We start from the raw sequence: 23,097 nt of genomic DNA on the forward strand, positions 1-23,097 counted from the left end.
AGCAACCTGATCTAGTGGAAGCTGTCCCTGCCCATGGCAGGGGGGTGAGAACTAGATGATCTTTAAGGTCCCTTCCAACCCATGGTTCTGGAATCATGAAATCTCTTTTAGAGGTGACTCAGCTTAGCAACGCATTGGCCAATCACACTACTATTTGTACCTTGTAAAGTCATTTGAAAATGATCTAAACTAGTATCATGGATGACCAGAACTTGTTATATAATGCCATCAGATTCCCAAATCTTGCCAAAGGTGGCTTCAGTGCTTAAAGTAGAAAACACTCTACCAAGTAGCTCTAACATCATTAATCAGTTAAAATTCCACATCAGGAATCAAAGTAGAAACTCGGTGTTATGGTTTCAGAGCTCTGGAAATATCCAGCAGCACAAAGCGCAACTCCTGAATTTCTTGGTCTGCCCTGAAAGCATCCTGCATCCTTCATTCTTCACTGGAGCATCGGTGTTTTTAGGGGCACGTTTCTAACGCAGTCCTATGAGCTTTCCATAATGCAGCCTGGTGCAATTCTGGCTCTCGGAGTCAAGGTTGCCTGAAACAGCCTGCAAAAACCTATCAGTGGTACAGACTGAATGATTTTGTTATTATTACATAATACATATTTGCAGGAAAAAAATACTCCACCACCACCTTGGCAGCTAGCAATTAGGCTTGGCAAGTCTGAGAGCCATCTTATTTGTATGTGTGTCACTGCAACAAAAAATATTCAAACCTCTGTGCTCATAGACACAAAAAGAAATTATTGCTCCAAGATGCATATTCCTGTAAACCAGGTAGGTTGTTTCCAGTCATAATAAAATACCAATAGGGCAGAGGAGGGGAGGAAGGAACACTGAAATGGGGCTGAATAAAGAGTTTAGAGACTTTGGTTTTATTCTCAGGTCTGCTGCTGGGCCACTCCATGACCAGGGATAACTCACATCATCTCTGCAAGAGCTTCACATGAAAAGCCATCTTCAGCTGCTCTGTGTTACTGCACTGTGAATCTCATGTTAGACCAATCCCTTTTCTACCCCTATTAACCAGAAAGATAATTAAAAATCTTAAAGAAAACAAGGACCTCCAGCAGATAAAGTAGGTATTTACGGTGACCACAGGTTTCTGGCTTTCCTTCCTGTTTATTTGCTGCCTACATCCATTACAAGCCTATGTGTTCAAAGGCAAACTGCAAAATCCCCATGTCTCCAGGAATTGCTCGGAATGGGACAAAGCAAGAGCAGGGTGGAGAGCATCAACCCCCAGCCCGAGAGACCAAACTCCCACCAGCCTGAGTAGCAAAAATCAGGCTGACTGCCAACAAAACTGAGCTTCTCAAGAAGTCTTTATATTAATTTCCCAGTGTTTTTTTTTCCAGCATAACATGTTAAAACACATAACACGAGCTCCTGTGTCAAGCACAGCACTGACAAGGAAGGTCCTGCTGGTCTTTATTTTGAGTTACAGCCCTCAGCATCACCAGCCTAAATCAGTCCCTTCAGACTCCCCCTGCATCATTCAGTCCTCCCTGTTTACATTCACCTGTACAAAATTCACACTCTTAAATTCCAGTAATTGATGAAACTTCACCAAAACAGAGAGAAGATCCGCTCAGGGTTATGCACAAAGCTCTGGGGGAACCAGGAGCTGAAGGGGATGCTCCTGCCCCAGCCTTTACCCTCCTTGCCCACACTAACCTGCCACATCACAGCCTGCACGAATCAGGTGTGGAGGGAAGGTGTGGGGCACCAGCAGAGCCCAAAGGGCTTTCTGCACCTTAGCAGCTTCCCCTGCGTCTCCTCCTAATGTGCTCAGCCACTTAGTAAGCAGCGAGCTGAACATCTCCATGTTTAGCAGCAAGTTTTACTGGACTTTTGTATTACTTGACCTTAATGACCAGGAAGCTCCGTGTGTTCTACCGACCTTTTCTTGGTCACCATCCCAAGGTGCTTCTCAAATGGAAAGGTTTTGCTTTTGCTCCAAGAGCACAAAATGTGCAGCCGTGCCCAGCCAGCGCTCAGTTCTCCCTGTGTTAGTCTACAGTGAAGAACAAGGCTGGCTCCTCAACACAGTTTTAACTTCTCAGCTCCAAGAAAAGGTTCAGCTTTGCTGTATTAACATTTCTAGGGCAAAAATACTCACGTTTCAGTAAGTGGACACAGCAAACTGGTGTCTTCTCTTTACCTACCCTACAGCATGGTCCCTACAGCCTCGCAGCACTGAGCCCATCAAGCTCTACATATTCTATGCCCATCAGTCCCACCTTTCCTCTGTAGGACTGCAAATGCAAGGGCTTCTTCCCTTCATAAATTAATACTATTAACATTTTAACAAAGTTTCTAACCTCCTTTAGCCACTCGGCTTTTGCCCCATGCAAAAAGAACTAGGAAAGCAGAGGTGGAGGTTTTCTTAGCACAGCAAAGGGCTCCTCTAATCCTGCAATCCATAGTGCAGCGGCAGAAGTTGCTTATAAAGGGCTTAATCAAATGTGATCCACTCCCTAATGCACAGTAAGTATCTGTGTCCAAGGGAGAGGATAAGAAACTTTGAGGGAAAGGAACCATCAGGTTTACAGAGAAATAAGGAACCACACAACTTCCTGGCCATGAACTCATCAAAGGTTTTTTTTCCCTTCTGAATTTTTTATGTGCTGTGTATTGCTGAGCCTTGCGTGTACTGGATGGATGAGAAACTAATTTCTAAGAATTGCACTGATATCAGGCATTTTCTTTTTCCAATGTGACCATAAAGTGGCAAAAGCTGTCAGTGGCGCTGGCAGAAGCTTAACAAAAACGTTAACGTTGCCTGGATACTGAGTCCTGCTCCAGTCTAGGATTTGCCTCTGTGTCTGCATTTGACAGCAGTAACTCCTTGGGATTTTAGTTTTTCTTTAATATTCTGAGACCCGTGCAAATACCTTCCTATGTTCAGATCCCTTCACCTCTCTCCTCTCCCACTTTTTGGCTTTGTAAAATGCAAACTAATTCCTTGACTGTAGTAAAGCCGTAAATAAGAAGCCACAAAAATATTTTTCTAGCCTTCTCTTTCCAAGGTTAATTTTTTCGGTTATATAAGCACTTTATAAAATAGCATGGGGAAAGTATATGAGAATCTGTTTATGTGGTTAAGACTTGGCTCCTTCTTTACCGTGGCCCAATGAGAGTATTTTATGCTTTGCATCTCCCACTGCCGAGGTTCGCTCAGTCGTCTCTCTGTGACCCCTGAAGCAGAAGACAGCAAGATTTAACACTGCTTTTCAAGGAGTGCTTGTAGTAAATCATTATTGGTGGACATCCATGGAGTCTTGGGAAAAAAAAAAAAAGTATTATTAAGTACCTGCTAATTTTTTGTTAAAGTGGGTGGATTTCACGTTTTCACTGATGGCAAAAATCCAGCTACTCCAAAGGGAAATGAATTTTCCTCAGTCTTTCCCCTTACTGCTGTCCTGTTCCCAATCTGACTTGTGCCTTAGCATTTGACGAAACAGTTCTGGATGCCATTTAGTGAAGTGCTGTAGAGGTTTATTATCTTTTATGGTAAAGAATTTGGAGGAACTTGAGAGAGAGCTTCAGGCAGAAGCAGAGACAGGACCAAAGTGCATATACAGAATACAGCACTAAACTCCTCTTCCTGGCACCTAGATGACAGAGAAGTAAAAAAAATAATCTATCGCAGATCATTTTTCCAGTCTGGTCCCTGACACGATTCCTAAGTGAGGAATGTTGCACAGTTATCCTGGTGCTCTGCAGCAGCAGGTTTCAGCACCCTGCAGGGTTATTTTCCAAAAGAATTGACGCACTGTTCGGATACTTTCTTCAGTGCCACTTGTTTTATTTACTTAATAATGTCACAGGCTTTGAATACGCAAGCAGCCACCTCTCTCTTTCAGCAATGCCATTCCAGACATCAGTGCCCTGTTCCCACAGAGCCCTCCTGCACCGGGGCATGACTCGATTTAGCCATGCTGAAGCGAAGCACGTACTCTCCTGCTCCTTGCACTTGCTCCTCCAAAAAAAAATCTACATATCGTAACACTGAACATCACGACAGCATCACTTCAAGAGAGTAAATAAAGATTGAACACAAGAACATGAGAACATGTACCACAACCTTGTAACTCCTGCCAACTGACACCAGCCACAAAACAGTGAACGTGAGGTTCATCTACGCAGCATAATTCTCTTTCCTCTCTCATCACAGCAGTAGCAGACATGAGATTTTGGACACTGTGCTGGCTTCAACAGCTCTGTGGGGAGGAGAAGACTGCTTGTCGTAGCGCTCCCAGTCCTGCAATTTAATCACTTGTAAAAAATTTACATGGAGAAGCTATTGATGCTGTCGAAAAACAGACAGAAAGCTTGAAGCAGAACCAAGCCCTTAAAAATATCACTTCAGCTTTAAAAGTAGAACGGACAAAGTGATGCGCAGTGGAAAGAATGAATGGTGGAGGTGACTCAATAGTCTTGTTTTGTGGTGATGCCTTTTGCTGTTGCCTTCCCCAAGCCTCTCGTGGCCGGGAACCATAAGAGCACTTGGGTGGTTCGAAGATGCAAAAGCCGGTGCGTGGAGGCAGTGCCAGGATGCTCACACTTAACACGTACAAGTGCATGAGAAAAACTCACCTCCTCCCAGCTGCACACCTCCTCTTAAATACAAAATGCAACAAAAGAGTGAAAATGATGATGTGAATCCTGAGGATCATCCTCTCCGAATTTCTTTCCAAGCATAGGTGAGACCCCCAGCTCAGCCCAGGGCAGCTGGCCCCTCTCTTGGCTCTCTTGGCTAAACTAGAGCCAAACTATTGCTAAAGATGTGGCACAGCTGGTGCAGGTCAGTGCTCCATCAGCTTTCCTGCTCCCTCGGTTTGCAGCTGGGCTCCCCAGGGAAGCATCTGCACACAGAGGATTTAAGTTTCCCATTCTGCAGCACAGCGCTCTGCTTTGTAAGCTCCTCCACTGACAACGTTCACCCTCTCCATATCCCAGCGTTCCAAACAGAGAGGCTACGGGAGCTTCCTGTGATTGCTGCGTTGGCTCCAAACAAAGCTCCAGACACTTCGTCTCAAAGCTCATCCCAAAATGATGGGTCAGTTTAACAGCAGCCTGACTTCTGACCAGCGCTTGTTTGACTTTAATGGGATTTAATTGCAGTAACATGTCTCTAAGAACAAAGCCCATGCCAAGAAACTGCAGTTGGAACAAGAGCTGACCTAAGGCCAGCTTCCCAAGGATTTTCACTCCCCCTCTCCTCTAACTCATGATTCCCTGGTGCCACACGGGGTCTCCTGGGTCACCGCAGTGGCTGCAGCTACCCAGAGCTTCTCCAGCCCCTGCCACAGCCACACATAACGAGGTGCCTTACCCCAAATTTCTGTAATGGCCACGTGCTCCTCCAGCACCATCCTCTGAGGTTGGGGACAATCTCAAAGCAGCCACCATCCTTGAGTCTCCACCAGGTCTTACTCCCTTAAAAAAATATCTGAGATTTCACCTCCCTTCATCACCTGTAAACTCTGTGGTTAAAGGAAAAAGTGAAATATCACCACGGGGCAGAAACCTCCCTGATGACATCTCCCTTGCACAGAAGCTTCACCACCACCACCACCATGACATATCCCCCCCCCGCCAAAATCCAGGAAGGTCTCATCTTTCAGGATTTATCTGACTGGATGGATATGTGCTACTACATGGAGATGTTCCATATAACACGCAGAAATAAGACATGGTAATGGTTTTTTTTTCATTTTCATACTCTAATATTTTTTACACATCCTTCACCCCAACGGTCTGGATAATACTGGAGCATAAGTCCACTTTGGTTAAACAAACTTGAAGGAATCATGGCTCATCATAAAAGAATACTAAAGTGATGGATATTAATTAAATACATTAATGTAATTAAGAAAAATGCTAAATGTCAGTTTCTTTCTTGGTCTTTGTTTCTACAACAATGAAAACCAAGAAAAAAGAAAAATTACTACTGCAACAAAGCCCATATCTGCTACCCCATAGCCACGGCTTTGACCATCTCTCTAAATTCAGAACATCCCTCCCTGCCTGTCTTCCCTTACCACCCGTAAGAATTTGCTGATAATCCACATATTTTTCTGCAGACTGGGCTTCTGATTCAACAAAATCTAGACAGCTGTACAAACTGGTTTGCGCTAATCCCCACCATTTGCTTGAAAGGTTTCTGCCAACGCCAGCGAACATACAAGATGTCCGATCGGCGATAATCCTCATCACTCACTATTTATGGTTTTGAGGAGGGAAGGGTCACAATTAGGCTTCTGTCAATGAAAGTGCCTTTGATTGCGTTGGAAGTAAGGGCTTTACTTTGGCTTTGAAGGAAAAAACCCAACACAGTAAAACTTAGATCCCCACCTAGGAAGCTGTTCCTTATTGTTCAAAATAGCTGAAATTAGCCAAAATATTTCCTTTGTTCTTCTCCGTCTGTTTTTGTGGGTTTTTTTGGTTTTTTAGAAGGTCCTTTTTTTTTCTCAAGTCAACTGCCTTAGGTATCTCGGCAAGGATTTATACTATTAACTTCAGGCATTCAAGTCTGGAAATTGCTCCATTGTGTTCAGAGCCCAATGGTCAAATCTTCCCGTGTCACTCTAAGCAAGTCAGATGTAGTAAATCAGATGCGTCTAAATACACATAATACAGCAGAATTTGATCTTTGCAGGGGCAGAAGCCACATTTTAATTAGCTTCATGGAAAAGAGCAACACTTTCTTCTAAAAGATGAAAAAATTCAGCTAACACTCACCTAAATGTTAATGTCAATTCATTTTTGAGGTTCACTCTCCCCACCAAGTTTATGCCAGTGCTGCCTCGCTGAGGACTCCGACGCCAAAAGCCCATTTTTATTACCTGGCTACATGTTTCAGCCATCGTTTGTGCTTCTTGTCTTTCAGAAATCCTTTGAGGTGCACCTAACATGGCCAAGCTCACCTCTTCTCCAGCAAACACAAAGGAGGCAGGCACTTAATAGAGATGTTAAACACAGAACAAATAACTTGGGCACTATTTGCCACCTGTAGCTACTCTCGTTCCAGTATTAAGCATTAGCTCATCTGCAATTCTTTCACCCTCTCTCCAGAAAGTCTTGACCTTCATAGCGTTTAGATGTGGTTTTTTATTTTGCATGGATTAAAGCCAGTTTTGGTCTCCGGCTTCTTGGCGCTATGGGGGGCACGTCAGCATGTGAGAGGAATTGGAGCAACTGCACAACTGCAAACAGCATCATCCTGTTGCAGTCACAGCTCAGGTTGCCGAGCGCAGTTCCCTCACTATTAAACAGCTCCGTGGAAAGACCGTGAACACGAAGAGCTCTGGAAACCTTAATCTGAGGTTAAGTAAACAAATCTGACACCGAACCTTCTGCCCAGCTCAGGCAGGTGATGAAGTAGATGCATTCAAGTCACCCTGAAATGAAACACTCAACGATTTCCAAATAACGGCGCTTGTTGAAGAATATATGATTAAAGGCTTACCTTCACACGCCTTCCCAGCCAAAACCAAACTGCATTAGGGTCCGTGCATTTTTCAACACAATTAAATGTCTATCTTGATACTGAGGGCCATATCCTGACCTGAGGGCAATGGCAAACCCTCCTGGAACTAGGAGAGAAGTTGGTTTCCTGAACAACCGCCGAAACTAGTGCTGTTAGACAGGTTGGAAGGAAGGATGCTTCTAGCCCCCGCTGTTTGAATGGGTTTAGAAGAAAAAAAAAACCACCAGAAGAAAGCACAATAAAAGGTCCTTAGCATCCTGCTCAAAGCCTAAGCCAAAGCATCCCAGGCACGTGAGGCAATCTCAGCCTCTCCTTACAGCAAGGAGAAGCAGCAGGATGCCCACAGGAGGGCATCTATGTTTCACACAGTCGTATAGGAGCTCCCAGGGAGCTGCAGTTTGGGCTTGTACAGTGTGGCACAGTCTGGTGCAGCTACCGCACGTTTGTCCCCGCAGTCCTGTGTCACACACCTACGTGGGGCTTTCAAAGCTGCACTTACATCTTGGTTTCTGAGAGTCATAAGCAGCAGGAGATGCTGCAAGAAGTAAACTACAAAGAAACCCCATCGCAAACCGCCGCAATTGCTACCACTGAAGTGTGCTTATAGGAAGCCTGAGGCAAGCTTCAAAATGATTTAACTAAGAAATTGAGGTGTTTTGGTGGTTGATCATCAAAGACGCTGGGTATTTGTTTTGCATATCAGATACACACAGATCAATATTTTTCCACAACCTAAGACAAGAATTTTTTTTAAGATGAAGAAGAGTCTTCAAATACTGGATGAACTGTGACAGAAAAGGGCATAGTAGAAACCCTCTGGAGAAAGAAAATAATTTATTTTTTTTTAAAAAAAAAACAAACCACAAAACCTCCAAAGGATCCACAACCTGTTTTTTGTTTTAAAGCCAAGATAAGAAAATTCAGATTTCATTAAACACTTCGCGCCCCATGCTAGGACCAGCCAGCCCTGGAGAGAGGGGAGCACAGTTAGTCTATTGATCCACCCTAGAGATCCCAGGCACAGGGACCTTTGTAAGCTCACTGCTGGCTCAGTGGTTTTAGTATTGTCAGAAATTAGTTAGTTCCTGACATCTGGACCTTTCCAGCAATGCTCTGTAGATGTGCTGGTTTAGATGTTTAGCCAGATAATGAATTCTAGCACCCAGAAAGCGGACTAAAGAGAAACAACCTGGGGAGAACACTAGTTATAATTATTGCTTGTAGCATACAGGTGACTCTACAGACTAAAATCTTCCCTTCATAAAGGCCATAATTCAGGACATTACTCTCAAAATTACATTCACTACCACATTTTTACCCATCACAGCTTCATGCCAAACCCACCATGAATTCCCATCTTGCTGCCCTCTCCTTTGCACTTTGATTTGTAGAGTGCCCACATGCACCTACTTTGCAGCCCAAACGACTTCATATGCCAGCTGGCAAAGCACAGCCAGGGCTTCCGAGCATTTCACAACCCTTGTTCTGCAAACCCAAAACCGGTGCAAACTTCGGGGAGCATGGACCTCCAGCTAATGTGCATTTGTGTGCTTGTGAGTAATAAAATGCTTTTCTGAACTTGAGCTGGGTGCCCCGCACAGTGCTGTCCTTCATTCAGTATGTCTCATGTTGCGCCAGTGAAACTTGTCAGAAGTTTTGCTGGATTATCAAAGCATCTGCAATAACGGTTATGGGCTCCTGATACACGTATTATCCCATTTAGGATACATTATTCAAACAAATTTCTGTAAAGGTTCTGATGGTTGGGAACCATTCATAGGTCAATGCCCAAAAATTAGACCCAAGACTCATTTTGTGACATAAGCAGAAGACCTTGCCTGTCCTCTTTTTATTTTAAACTAAGAACACGACTTTTAGCCTCCTCCAGCTGACGCGTTGATTATTTTAAGCACAATAAAATCCAAATCAATTAACTCACTCTGCTAGAAAATCCTAAACCAATTAATTTTAAAAAGTGGCATCTTTGTTCTCCTTTGCTTTGACAAAGGAAACATGATCTCACTTTAGTCAAATAGAAAGCAGCATGGAAGGACTTAGCTCCACTACATGGATTCAGGAGTATGGGAATTAGCTAGATCAGTGATGTTAATGCAACTTTGGTATTACACAATTTCCTTTCATCTCTGTCAAACTGCAAGTACAAAAGGATTCTTGCCAGATCTCCTAATCCAGCCTGATATTTATTTACTCTTTATGATGATGGACAAAACGAATCCTAAACCTGGTACCATGCAGAGCTTTATACTAGAAGAGATCTTCTGTGCTTTTCCACATCTCCTCTTCCCAGTAACAACCAACCTGCATTTAAATTTCCTGCATACACCAAATGGGCCAATAACAACTCACAGTTGGATGATCACTACACAAGTCGCTGTAAGGTGCTCCAACAATTGACCAAAATCAGAATGGATTCTACAGGCCCTCCTTGCCTGACTCACAGCTCTGCCAGCAGCTGCTGAAAGTGATGTTGCACTGAAGCAGATGCTGGAAGCTGATGTGGTGGTTTATACCAGCTCAGCTGCAAGGCTGTGGTGCCTGCTGATGCCTGCTTCCCATACAAATGGACTACTAGAAACAGGAGAAACATCTTCCCTGGAAATCCACATTAAAAACATAAATGACATTTACTGTAACAGAATTTGGACTAGGTACTCACAGCTCTCAGCCTGCTAAATCTTGCTTCTTTCTGTATTAACGTTGCCTCCATCATCCTTCCCAAGGGCACATTACAAGATCACTGATGATTCCTAGCCAACATCAAATGCGAAAGGCCCTTTTCATGCTCCTGGGCTAGTACAGAAGACTACAAGGGTCTCTGAAGGCGTTACACAAATAAAACTCCTGTCTTGCCTCCCCAAATTATTCAGTCACTACCAGCTGTGGTGATAATTAGGTACACATGAGGTCTCCCAGAAGAAGAGGCTGCAGAGCCCTCTACCTTGCTTGGAGGTGGCCAGTGCTCTGCTCAACCCACCAAAGAGCCTTGCTGGCTCCTGAGTCCCTCCCCATCCACCCACAGTTCACAGCCTTGCAGCCCAAAAGAGGCCTCAGTTACCTTCAGTGGCTTTATGGCCAATGGGAAAACAAAGTACACACGTGAAGGCAGAGAACAAATCTAGTCATCCATGAGGGCAAGCAGCAGAGTCCACGTGAAGTCTTTCAAACCCTCTCAGTCTAATCATCGGTTATCACCGGGGCTCTCCTCCGAGACACGTTTCCAGCCTCAAAGGTTGAATAAAGCAAAGGCTCGTTTCCACAAAGCCTGCCAATGGAGACGTGAGAGTGATCAACACCTCACCCTGCGGACTTTCACAATGCATAGCGATTTACCATCATTATTATGGTTTTATTTTCTTCTGAAAAATCAATGTTTTCATTCAGTCCAAGCTCAGTCAAAACTCACACTGACCCAAAAGCGCTACATAAGAGCTACAGGCTGCTGGACTGAGCCTGGGATTTAACCGCACTTTACTTGCTCTACTACACATGCTATATTCCCCAAACCATGCATCTTTTCTGCCTTGTGATCAGATTCTTTCATTCCATATTTTTCCAAGTCAGCAAACCAATCGATTCAACATTTATCATGTTTATTCATCCCATTTTTGAGTCATTTTCCATGGACTTTATCTAAGAAGCTGAGAATCCATGATATCTGTAAAGCTTGGATCTGATACCTTAAGTGACCTTCAGACTCTTAACCACATATCAAAAGAGCTCGGATGCACAATGCATTTTCAATGGGATCATGACAAACATTCACTAAGATTCAGATAAAGCAATGTACTTAATATCAAAAGTGTGAACAAACCTACTAAAATAAAGAGGATTTCTCCAGCGCTTATAACCAAATACTTGCTTAGGGAACCAAATTCTGAAAAGATTGATCTAAATGGAAAATAGACATCTAAATATGTTTGAAAATCTGCTCCTACATGTATTCCTGGATTTTTAAACTACAGAGAGTTTTAACAACCTACAACCACAAAAAAAAATCCCCCACAACTTATTTCCAAATGGTCTCCTATGATTAGACAGCTTGAGACTTCAAAACTCTCTCTTTAGCTTTACTGTTGCTTACATTACTACCTGTGGGGGAACAAAGTCACCTATACATGAGCACTGCCCTTCGCACCTCTCTTATCGAAGGATGCAAAGAAGCCCAGCAGTGAAAGGCCACCAGGGTTCACCAATCTCTGGAGATGTTCAAACTGTAGTTTCCATTTCCCCTGCATGCACTAAAGTCTTGCCTATATATCACAAGAAATAACAACTTGGTTATTATTTAAAAGCCTGATCATTTAGGAAATTAGGAAAAAATTTTTTACCATGAGAGTTGTAGAACACTGGAACAGGTTGCCCAGAGAGGTGGTGAATGCTCCATCCCTGGAGACGTTCAAGGCCAGGTTGGACGAGGCCCTGAGCAACCTGATCTAGTTGGAGATATCCCTGTTCCTTGCAGGGGGGTTGGACTAGATGACCTTTGAAGGTCCCTTCCAGCCCTAACCATTCTATGATTCTATGATTTATAGCACATTCCATAGTCTAAATCCCAAGAAAAAGATAGAAGATGGGAATGAACCTGGTCGCAAGTCTGTCCCATACCCTACAGATGGAAGTCAGGGACTTAAAAACTTCCCTTTTTTTTCACATCATTGCATCTAAATCATTAGAAATTTGAAGACAGTCTGAAAAATCCTTCTTGCCTAGAAAAGGGTGGTAAAGAATATAAAAACATCCTGAATGTACTCCACCTATGCAGACAACACTGTCCATGAGAAGCTAAGGTGAAATGGGAAGTGCATACAAAGATATCTCCAAATAAACTAAGACCAATCACCACAGGCACATTTTAACCAGAAAAATCATCTGCTGCTGACAGCAGATGTCAGTAACTGGCAGGAGAAACGGTGCTGAACGCGGCTGGTCTTTGGCCATGCAAAGCTGTGTGTGGCACCAGCTCAGCTGCAGCTGTGCTGACACGAGTTGTCTGCAAAAAGTCATTTTTCCAGTGTAGATGAGACCAAAACGAACAGCGTGGGTCCCCCGTCTGCCTTGGTGCACAAAGCAAGCTTGAAAAGTTATGATTAGATGTTTTTGCACTGCCATACTGGAAAATAAAGCAAGATAAAGGGCTCTGCTCCTTTCCTAGGTTTTATGGGATGATGGTGGAAGAGTCTACGCCACCTTCCCAAGGTGAACCTGGACCAAGCAGCCTCATCCTTCCACAACCTGCTCCCCTCATCCTGCATGGCAAGGGTGGTCACAGCCAGAAATCAAAGCTGCCCCATGGCCTTTCCCTCCATCATCCCACCCTCCTGCCTGTTCAGAAGGCAGGGAAACCGTTAACACAGATGGAAAGCTGAAGATGAAAGTGGCCATCCAGCATCCCAATGCAGGTTATAATTGACAGTTCTCTACAGTTGTGGTCCAAAGGCTGGGAGGGTCCAAGACTACAGGATGAATTTATCGATTTAGCAAAGAAAAACCCAAATACAGACTCCAGCAGCTGGCACGACAGAGGACATCCCATCACATGGCACTGAGTGTTGCGGGAAGGTATTCCTAAAGAGTAATGGTGGGAAATATCTTGAGCCAACAGTAGGTGAAATGCCTGCGTCTGGCTGCTGCCCCTCTCTCGGACAAACCCCACCTAAATGTCACAGACACACAGGAAAATCTTGGGGTGAAATGAATTTCAGTTTAAAGCTTAAAGAAAAGCTTTAGCACAGATCAGCCACAGTCAGGAGGGCTTCAAGGCAGCAGAGCTGAATGTGGCAACATGATCCCTGCAGGGTTTTCCCTACTTCTTCCCTGAGGTACTGGAAATGAGAGCTGCTTGCTCCATCTATGGGTAAAAGCTAGTACGGCCATAAGCTTTTCTTCTGGAGAGCATAGTCTAAACACAAGATGTTCTCCAAGAAAACAAATTATTAGAATGAATAAAATATACGACAACCTTTCTGTGTTGCATCTTGCAGCCTGCTGAAAAAAAATACTATCTGGTCCTTTATCATTGGAGCACCAGGAGCCCTCATCACGGATTATCTTTGGCACCACAGTTAATAGTATTGAATTTCAGAAGGAGAGAAATTACTACAAGAAGGTAGAAAATTAAAACTTTACATCGAAAAACATTTTCTCCCTCAAACATAGTGCAAATTCACCGTGATTCAAATCTGACCACCAGCTTCAAGGCGTTTGAAAGCTGCCTAATTTTCGATTCAAAGCTCTGTAAACAACCTTTAATTCTGAGCTAAATTTATCTTTTGATTCCATCCACCGCAATCCAAAGCTTTAGGTCAATGGAAACCTTTTAATTGATTTCCGTTGCTGTTAAAACTGGCAGCACCATCAATGTGTCAGGAGAGTATTCCTGTTACTTGAACTGATGTTTTTGGAAGGGGAAGCAGGACTGGAAAATGTCCTGCTGTCCTTCAAAGAGCGCATTCGGCCCCATGGAAAAAGCTACATTTTAGCAACTTAAATTTCGCATTACCATCTACTTTTAATAAAATATCCAGGGTACTTGATTTTAGCCTATCTGCAGGGGTAGCTCCCTAATTTCCACTCAGTAAAATAAAGCTCTCCTTATTTATTTGTGCATGCATTGCTCTGAAGGGAGAGCTCATGCAAGACCATGGAAAAGCGTTATCTGAGTTGTGTTTTCCCCCAGCATAGGTCATATTCCCACATTTACTTTGGATCACCTCAGTTTGCTTTAGTGAGGGTAAATTTGTGCCACTTTGTCTTAGCATTATACCTGCTCACGCGAAGTGGCGCACACAAGAAATGCACTCCCATCGCAGCCAAGACTTAATAACGTCTTAGAACATCAGGTCCCCAGCTGCTCCTCATGAGAGCAGTTGATGCAGTTTTGAGCAAACCTAAGCAGTTCCACAACGCCGATTTTGAAGTCACTTTTCACAGCACCTCAAACTTCAACTTGTACCTCTTCACTCATCCTTTGTTCCTGTTGTCCTTGAAGACATCTAGGAAATCACTGTCACCTCTGTAGAAGCCTCCTGCTAGCTCCAGGTCACTCCAATTTACTCATTTTTTCATATCCAATTAAAATGTAATTTCCCAATGTTCCACAGCTGCTCATGTGCCCACGCCGATGGGTAAAACCAGGTATTGAGCTCTACATCTGAAAGCCAAGTTTCCTCTTGCAGAAGGCGCCTAGCTCTGGGAGGTGCCAGGTGGGCAGTGCTGGGTGGGACTGCATCTACCAAGCTTCACAGTGTGGGGGAGCAGCATTAGCAAGTCAGCTGCACCACCTCAAAGCCAAGCTTAATTCATCATCCCCATTCCATATTCAGTTTTCAATTATCGGTCTAACAATGCCATGTAAAGAACTTCTCACTCAAAAACAAATCAAAAAGCCGAGAACTAAATTTCAAAGCACTTGTACAGAAATGCAACATGCAAAGAGCTGACTCGGACTTTTCTGTGGTGAACTTCCCGAACCGAAGGGGCTGCACCAATGGCCAAGTACACACCTCACCCCAAAAAAGTCCCAGTAGAGCCTCTGCCAGGAGAGTCCCAAGGTGGATTTGCTGCCTTTTCAAAGGTGGGATGCTGGATGCGAAGCCCCAGCCAGCAGTTTATTGTTTCGAAGCTGTACCTACAAAATACCTGAAGTGGCTGGCAGCCAAGCACACGTCGTGGGAAGGTATTTCTCCTTTCAAGGCAAATCTTTCGTGAGATCAGAGGCGTGGGGTTACGACCAGATGCTGAACTGGGGTATTGAAAGGGAAAAGACACAAAGATGAACTTCTGGCTATTGCCAAAACAAGTGATACGATGTCACAGTCGAGCAAAAGCTTTAAACTCCCAGCCTGAAGTGGAAAATGTTTTAAGCCTCGTCTTAAAAGCCTCGTTTAAGTCTGCAAACTACTTTCGGTTTTAATACTGTCCTACCCTAACCATTAATACCCATCCTAAACTGTATATACTCAAAAGGCAAAATAACTTAGCTGGGAAAAGTGCAACAACATGGGAAAGAAAGCGCTGTGAACATCACACATAGCCTTTAAAATGAAAACAAGCTAGGAGGAACTTGCTTCCAAGAAAAACAAGGAATATGCGGAGTAACAGGTTAGTCTGTGTTTTGAACAATGCGTGGGAGGAGGAAGTGGAGGGAAGACTGGGTATGTTATTTAAAACAAAGACTGCACATACTTCGCCCACATACTGCTCCATGATGACAGGGAAAGGAGTGCAGCACAGACTCATTTGAGGTAAACTGAGGGACAAAAACCTACAAAATATTGTGAACTTTAAACTGGTGCTTTTTTTTTTTTTTTTTGATTGCAGATTGCCTGGATCAAGTGCTCATGTGCTATAAACACAACGGGAAGGCTCTAGTGCAGTTTCCGAGAAGAGTCGAGGCTGGGGGGGACCTCTGGAGGTCTCTAGTCCAACCCCTGCTCAAAGTAGGGCTTCAACTTTAAATTGGGATGCTCAGACCCTCGTTCAGTCAACTCATTAAAATCTGCAAGGGCAGCAATTTCACAGCCCCTCTGGGCCCCCACTCCAATGCCATGTCACTCCCATCAAGAACATTTGTCTTACACCTGCTTGGAGTTTCCATCGCTGCCTCCTGCACTTTCCCTGGGCATCCCTGGGATGACCAGCACTGCCTTCGCCATAACCTTGTTAGGTAACTGAAGACAGCACAAAGGTCTTCTCCTCCTTCTTCTTCCCCCTACACCACGTGCTCCAGCTTCTGGCCAACGTAGTGGCCCTTTGCTGGACCAGTACCTCCCTGTCTCTCATGTATTAGGGAGCCCAGAACTGGATCCAGCACTGCAGATGTGTCTCACCAGTGCTGAGCAGAGAGGGAAGATCCCATTCCTTGACCTGCTGGTGATGCTCCTCCTAATGCAGCCCAGCACACAGGTAATTTTCATTTTAATAGTGTTAACTCAGCGGCTGATGGGCTGTAAAGGCAGGCAAGCGCGGCAAGTCCATAATGCGCTCACAGTTTTAGAAGCGATTCACTTTTAACACAGGTATCCCAAGCTGCTTGAGAAAATGGGATTTTAATCATATAGGCTGTGACAATTTTGAGCAGAGAAGCATTTATGCACCTTCAGAAATGTGGAGCCACGTGCTGGTTTAGATCTTCTCAGAGCTCTTCACAGCATCTGCACAAAGGTCTGAGATAGCTGGTCTGAGAAGTCTCTGAGAAGTCTTGCCACTCAGGAAATGCTATTTAAGCCACAAAGACTTTGTTTTGAGTAGGATGTAATCAATTAACCTAGTGTTTTGTAATACATAGGGTTATTCTTAATCAAAATGCAAAAGTTTTGCTTGTTAAAAACTGCACAATCCAAAAGAAATGCTAACTCTTACATTTCCTGAAGTCCTGAAAAGGTTTTGTTAAACAAAATTCAATAAAATTTCATTAAATATAGTAAACCCTAAGAGTGTAACTCATTACTGACCCCTGTTCAGCACATTTTGAATAAAGTCTACTTTAACCTGGTAGTGAAGGGTATGTATCTGCATTAGTCTCTCCATAAGAGAGCTAACAATGTGAAAGCATGTGGTACAAAATGCTCTGTTTTGCAAAAAGCTGCAGAATGGGAAGAGTCATCAATTTAAACACCAATTTTAATCATCACGCCCTTTTCAAGAGGCTGTTCCTCCTGCCTGAAAAACAAAAGACCACAAACATCCAAGCCCAGCACAATTCCTGCAACCCTCTCTGGAGCAGCAGGGTCATGGGTATCTTCTGTTAGCTCAAAAATAGCGTGGCCCCATTCCAAGCCTGTTCCTGCGACAGTGATGTGACCTTATCAAAAGGACTTTGCTGACTACGGGAAGATTTCTTTATTTAATATTCTGTCGTACCTAGCTAGGACCTAAACAGTGGTATTTGCTTGGATAACTTGCTTAAAAATTCACAAGATGGCTTTGCTACGCAGTGTATATCGCTGTTATTCATGCAGTCGCGAGCCCTTCTCTGCATACTCCATCAGTGGCATATTGCCTGTGCAATATTGAAACCTATGTGGATGAGCAAAAAGAGCTTAAATGGACTTTAATTATTGTGAGGCTTGAAAAAGAGGGGAGCATAAAAAGCATACTTGAACTTTAAGCAGAGAAGAACAAATATCCTTGAATAGAAACGACACTTGGAGGCTGCTTGGAGTCCTTCAGAAACACCGACTCTCCTACTTTCAGTCTCCTGAAGGTGTTTTAGAGAGAGGCGAGGACTGGAAAAAATGCCATTCCAAATAAGCTGCAGCAGAACTTCTGATAAACATAAAGAAAAGTCCCATACGGGTTTGTATAGCTGAGATCTTGTGCACAAAAGTCACTATGAAATTACTTGTCCTGATTAAAACCAACATCTTTAAGGCAAATTCTGATGAAGAAAAGCAATAAGGTCCCTCTATACTATTAAGAAGTCACTGAAAGCTATCAATATCTTGCAGGAAACAGCCAAATGTAGGTACATACACCACTAATTCTGTACCTACGTTGTCACAGAAGATTTGACAACAATTTATCATTGAGTTCTTTCTTCTGTTCATGGAAGGAAAACTCGCTGTGGTCTGGCAATCCAGTACCCCCAACGCCAAGATGTTACTCCTTTTTTCCCCTATAACTTTGTCCCCTTCCTGCAGCCACTAACCCCTTGGGTAGACCAGGTTTGGTTTGTAGACCAGCACTGGAAGCTTTTATTCAGGAAGAAAATTTTAAAATTGAAGCCTTTTCTCAATCCTGCTCATTTCTGAGTCCTAACGGTGTGTTAGCTCACGGGCTGCTGAAGACGTAAAATTTGTGCCTGACAGAAAGCAGGCAAGTGCTCTGGACCACAGAGGTCTATGATGCCTTTTGTATCCTGGCAGAGGAGCTCAAACACTCCCTTAATGGCCATTTGATTGGAAACACATCTCATTTACTTCTATCTAGTAAAAGTCTCTCTTTCCCCCTACAGTAGGGCAAATAAATATCAATTAAACCAGCTGAAATTCTCTATGGAGTCTACAGAATCGAGTCTCCCTTAGTTCCCGAGATGACATCCTTTCTGTGCCCACCTCCACCACCAACCCCATGAACATTTCCAGCTGTTCTCAAATCCCAGCACTGATGTCCAACCAGCCCGGGTGAAACCTCCCCAAGAACTCCCACTAACGTGGTTGCAGGATTTCCAAGCAAAGCTTTGAAGCATAATTTCCCTCCTCAGCGCTGTTTAAGTGCCCGTGGCCCTGCAGAAGTCATACCCTAATGGCCAGCATGTCAGAAACCCAAAACACATGGTCAGTGAAAGCGGTAACAAACAATTAGCACATGCCTCATCTGCACTTACTTCACTACCGCAGGTAAAGAATGGGCCAAGCCCAGAGGTACTGTGTATCTTCCTGAAATAACATGAGCAATTTCTTACTTTTTCTTGATCTGGAGAAAAACTTGATGCCCCCAGGAGAGGTAGACGGGTTAGAATTGGGAGAGGACTCTTTGGAGGAAGACCTGAAGATCCCACTGAAGCTCATTCGGCGTGGGGAGCGAGGGGGAGACTCCTGGTAGGGGAAGGGGAACACTGTTTTGGGTGAGCCAGGGCTATGTTTGGATCTCACAGGGGCAGAAACGGGGCTGGAAGGTCGGTTCTGGAGCCCTTTTGAGAAAAGGCCTTTTGAAGGACTGCCGGCAGAGTAGCCTTCTTCCACCTGGGAAGGGGAGAAAAAGGAAGAAAAAAGAAAAACTACCATTAATTCAGTTCAGCTTGGACCATCAGGATCTCTGAACTTGTCTCAACACAGTCAGCTCCTGTTTATTCAGGTAGTGGATTAGCCAGACCCCATCTTCCCCAGAATCTGCCTGCACTGACACACAGATGTGTGTATGCCACCTCTCTAGGCTCCATGCTGCCCCCTGCTCTTAAAGACACCCCAAAATTCACAAAGAACTTCAACACCCGTGCATATATTTTATTGTCACACATAGAATGCAGGATTGAGCAACCTGGTCTAGTGGAGGGGTTGGAACTAGATGATCTTTGAGGTCCCTTCCAACCAAAACCATTCTATGATTCTATCATTTTCTTTACTGGTTTTGTTTGCCACACATCCCTCATCCTTCTCCAGACAACTGAAAGATGACAGGAAATGAATTTATTTAGGGCAATGAATTTATTTAAGGCAATGAATGACGGCCAGGAAGGAAACCCAGTGCCCCAAAGTCTTCCTGCTGAATTTGGGCACCCATCTATGGTACTTAAATCTCCATCACACCGTGCGACACAGCACAGTGCCCAAGTTCCCAAGCACCTGACGGGTCTCTACAACTCCAGACATAGCCACAACTGTGGGATTGCAACTCCAGTCCCAAAATAGAGGAACCATTTTAGAGTGGTGACGTTCCTGCTAATTACCCCAGCCTCGAGCTTGGGTACGACCTTTCTAACAGCCGTATCTCTTTTGAGACCTGTGCTGGCTTTTCAGCTACCGTGAATGTCCGTGCACAACACAGCACCGCACTGTGCGGGCTCACACGGCGATGGCGGGATAAAAATCCAGAAAAACAAACAAGAAAAAAAAGGAGCAAAGATGAAATTCTTCCCACATACAATTAACAGAAGCTGACCCAAAACCTCTGTGGGATTTGCCTGTGCCTGGGCTATACGTAGCGTTTATTTCCTTCTGGATGCACAAAGTACTTCTGTGGGCACGAGGCTGCTTTTTCAGCTGGGGGCATTTCTCATGAACGAGGGGCCCTGTTCCTGGCCAAGGGCAGTGGTTGGTTTCAGGTCTCCAGGGAACACATACGCAAAAGCCACGGCGTATGTGCCCACGGGCACGGTGTGCCGCTGAGTTTCAAGCCCCTCGCACGCCTGCTCTTCTCTTCCCAATTACACAAAACAAACAGAGCGGTATGGAGCAGACAGCAACTTCTACCTGTGAAGATGCCAGTTAGTTAAGTATGGGTTTTGTTGCCACAGGAGTCATTGTAGAGAAAAATAATTTCTTTTATTAGAATAACTCAGATGAAAGAAGAGATGAAAGAAAGCCTCATAGGTACACACGCCCTCTTTCAGGTCAGAAAAGGGTTTGTGTATATGAATCCAGCTAAAAATGGCAAGCTGAGTTTAAAACACATATGCAATTAACACTCTTTTCAAAATAATGCTTAGCTACAGCTCTGAAACACTTGTAGAAATACACACGAGCAGCATGATGGCCAAATAGCTGCTCCTGTCATAGCACAGGATCCCACTTCTCCTAATCCTTCTTGTCTCCTGCATATGCACTTTGGACCAATTCGTCTTTCCACTTGGGATGGGTCCTGCTCCACAGGAATTGCAGAAGGGCCCGCAGAGAGCGTGGCCCCTTGTTTGAGGTTTCTAACCTAAAGGCAATTGGTCTGGGAGAGGGACACAAATAGCATAGGTCACAAGGAGGGGCACGGAGCCACACTGGCACAGCCCTGGACAGCTGATGAATTCTGCTCTGTGCTCCGCTGTGCAGCACAGAGATGTCTGACGAGGCACAACAGCTTTTTATACCTGCACACTTACTTTTGACAGCGTGGATAAAAGTATCTCAAAAATATACCTGTCCTTTTGCGGATGAATTAGAGGAGCAGTTGCCCTCAAGGGAAAATTTTTGGAAAGGATAAATCAATTCTAACTGAAGCACTTGGTACCAAACACTGACAGGATCCATCAGAGAAGAAAAAAAAGTATTGTTTCATGCCTAATGCAGTGGCCTGAGCCTCGGGGTTACCTCCCAGCTCTGTCAAGGATCCTGTGTGCAATCTTGGAAACTCATCTCATATTGCACATCCGTTCTGCCATATCTCCTTTATTCCCACTCTAAGTCCTCTGGCACACAGACAGTCTCCTGGTGAGTACTTATCAAGAATAACAGGGCACAATCCCTCGACTGAGATCTAGAATAATAACCACACTATAAGCAAATTAATAAACAAATAGCACTTTTGTCATGGGTAAATAGTCCCAAAGTGGTACCTTTTTCATAAAAGCTCATTAACTTCACTAAAATATCGTCTGTAAATCATCTGAAACTACTTATATGTTGTTCTCTTCATAACTACATAGTCCAGGAAACAACCAAGCAGTGCAAGGGCAGCTCCTTTTGCATCATGATTTAAAGAGGTCTGCTGCCAAATCTATTGCCTGCAAGTGGGGAGTAAGAAAATTTTTCATTTCATTTTAATCATAATACAAATCTGCCACTACTACTGTAATTTGGGACTGTTTCCAGGATGGCAATTTCATTATAATTTTTCCTGAAGTGACAAGCCATGACATCTGTAAAGCTACGAGAAGGACATCATTGTGGTGCTACCCTGAATATTTAATGTTATCTTTCTGGCATGCTTGTTTGGTTACAACGACACACTGATAGGAGACACTTTCAAAAGATGATGGTATCCTCATGTGCCAAAGTAATTCTAGAAATGTCAAATGTCAGCTAACATTTTGTCAAATAATGTCAGTATTCCCTTGTACGCGCAAGTCAGACACGAAAGCAAATCGTTCTCAAATTCCGAGCAGAAGCAGTGGGATATTTTTATTTATTGCAATCCCAACCAGTTGCTTTCTCTCCACCGTACCAGGCAAATGAATTAGCTAATTGTCGGAGCACCAGGGGCATGCTGCTAAATACACATGTGCGTGCTAATAAATTAAAGGAAATTACTACATCGAGTTCTTCCTCGGCCGCTCCACATGCTAATTACACATAGGTTACACCCACCGTCGAAGCAGATAAATACCTGTGAGTTTGTTTTGGTAATTACAACAGGATTGCTGTCTTAGAACATTATTTGAGACTAGTGGATTGTGAGTTTTAAAAGATGATTAGGTGCTTCTATGAGTAAAATCAGCAGCAACAACAGTTATCACAGCGCATATAAAAGTCGCAAGGCGATGTTAATTTTCATGCTTCAGCTAGGAACGTGGAAGAACCTCTGCTATGGAATAAACCCATCACCCTATGCAGACTTGGTGTGACGATTCCAGCAGCGGTGCTAGAGGCAGACTACACAGCTAGATGGATCATCAGTCTGTTCTTCATGCTTTTTGGACTCATCTCCTGAAGCTACAACAGGCAGGCGGGCACAAAACTCCCACACGTGCTTTGGAAAGACTGAGCTGCAGCAGCAAAAAAAAGTATTGCACCCTGGTTTCTCACATTAATAAATCTTGTACACCAGTTTGTGTTGGTCCAGGAAAAGCAGCGAAGTCAGAATGGGCAGAAATATGAAACACACCTACTAAATGATCATTTGACCCTGACCGGATAATTGGCCTTTTGGAGATAAGGAATCCAAACACACACAAAGCAAGTATCACCCAAATCAATGTACAAATAAGGTCTAATCAAACAAACTGAAAAATTCCTTTAAGTATGAAGAATGCTCACCTAATTAAAAACAAACGAACAAACAACAACAAAACATTCCCTGGGCTGGCTTTGTGCAGAGCAAGTATGGGATCTTTGAGCTCTATGCCTAACATTGGACTCCTCAAATCTTAAACCTGGTTACGCTGGAGACAATGTCAGCTCCTGACTGTATGTCTGCAGA

The 23,097-nt window shown here is 43.9% G+C and overlaps 1 protein-coding gene across 1 annotated transcript in view; it reads right to left on the reverse strand.

Annotated features, from left to right (window-relative positions):
- PRKAG2 (protein kinase AMP-activated non-catalytic subunit gamma 2) overlaps positions 1-23,097 on the reverse strand; it is a 159,619-nt gene that overhangs the window by 128,915 nt on the left and 7,607 nt on the right. The window contains exon 2 of the mRNA XM_086615057.1: positions 18,935-19,214. Within this exon, the coding sequence (XP_086471183.1) occupies positions 18,935-19,214 (280 nt within the window). The remainder of the gene's footprint in view (positions 1-18,934; positions 19,215-23,097) is intronic.

This window comes from Tauraco erythrolophus, chromosome 7 (genome assembly GCF_009769465.1).
Source record: "Tauraco erythrolophus isolate bTauEry1 chromosome 7, bTauEry1.pri, whole genome shotgun sequence".
In the NCBI taxonomy this organism is placed as follows: domain Eukaryota; kingdom Metazoa; phylum Chordata; class Aves; order Musophagiformes; family Musophagidae; genus Tauraco; species Tauraco erythrolophus.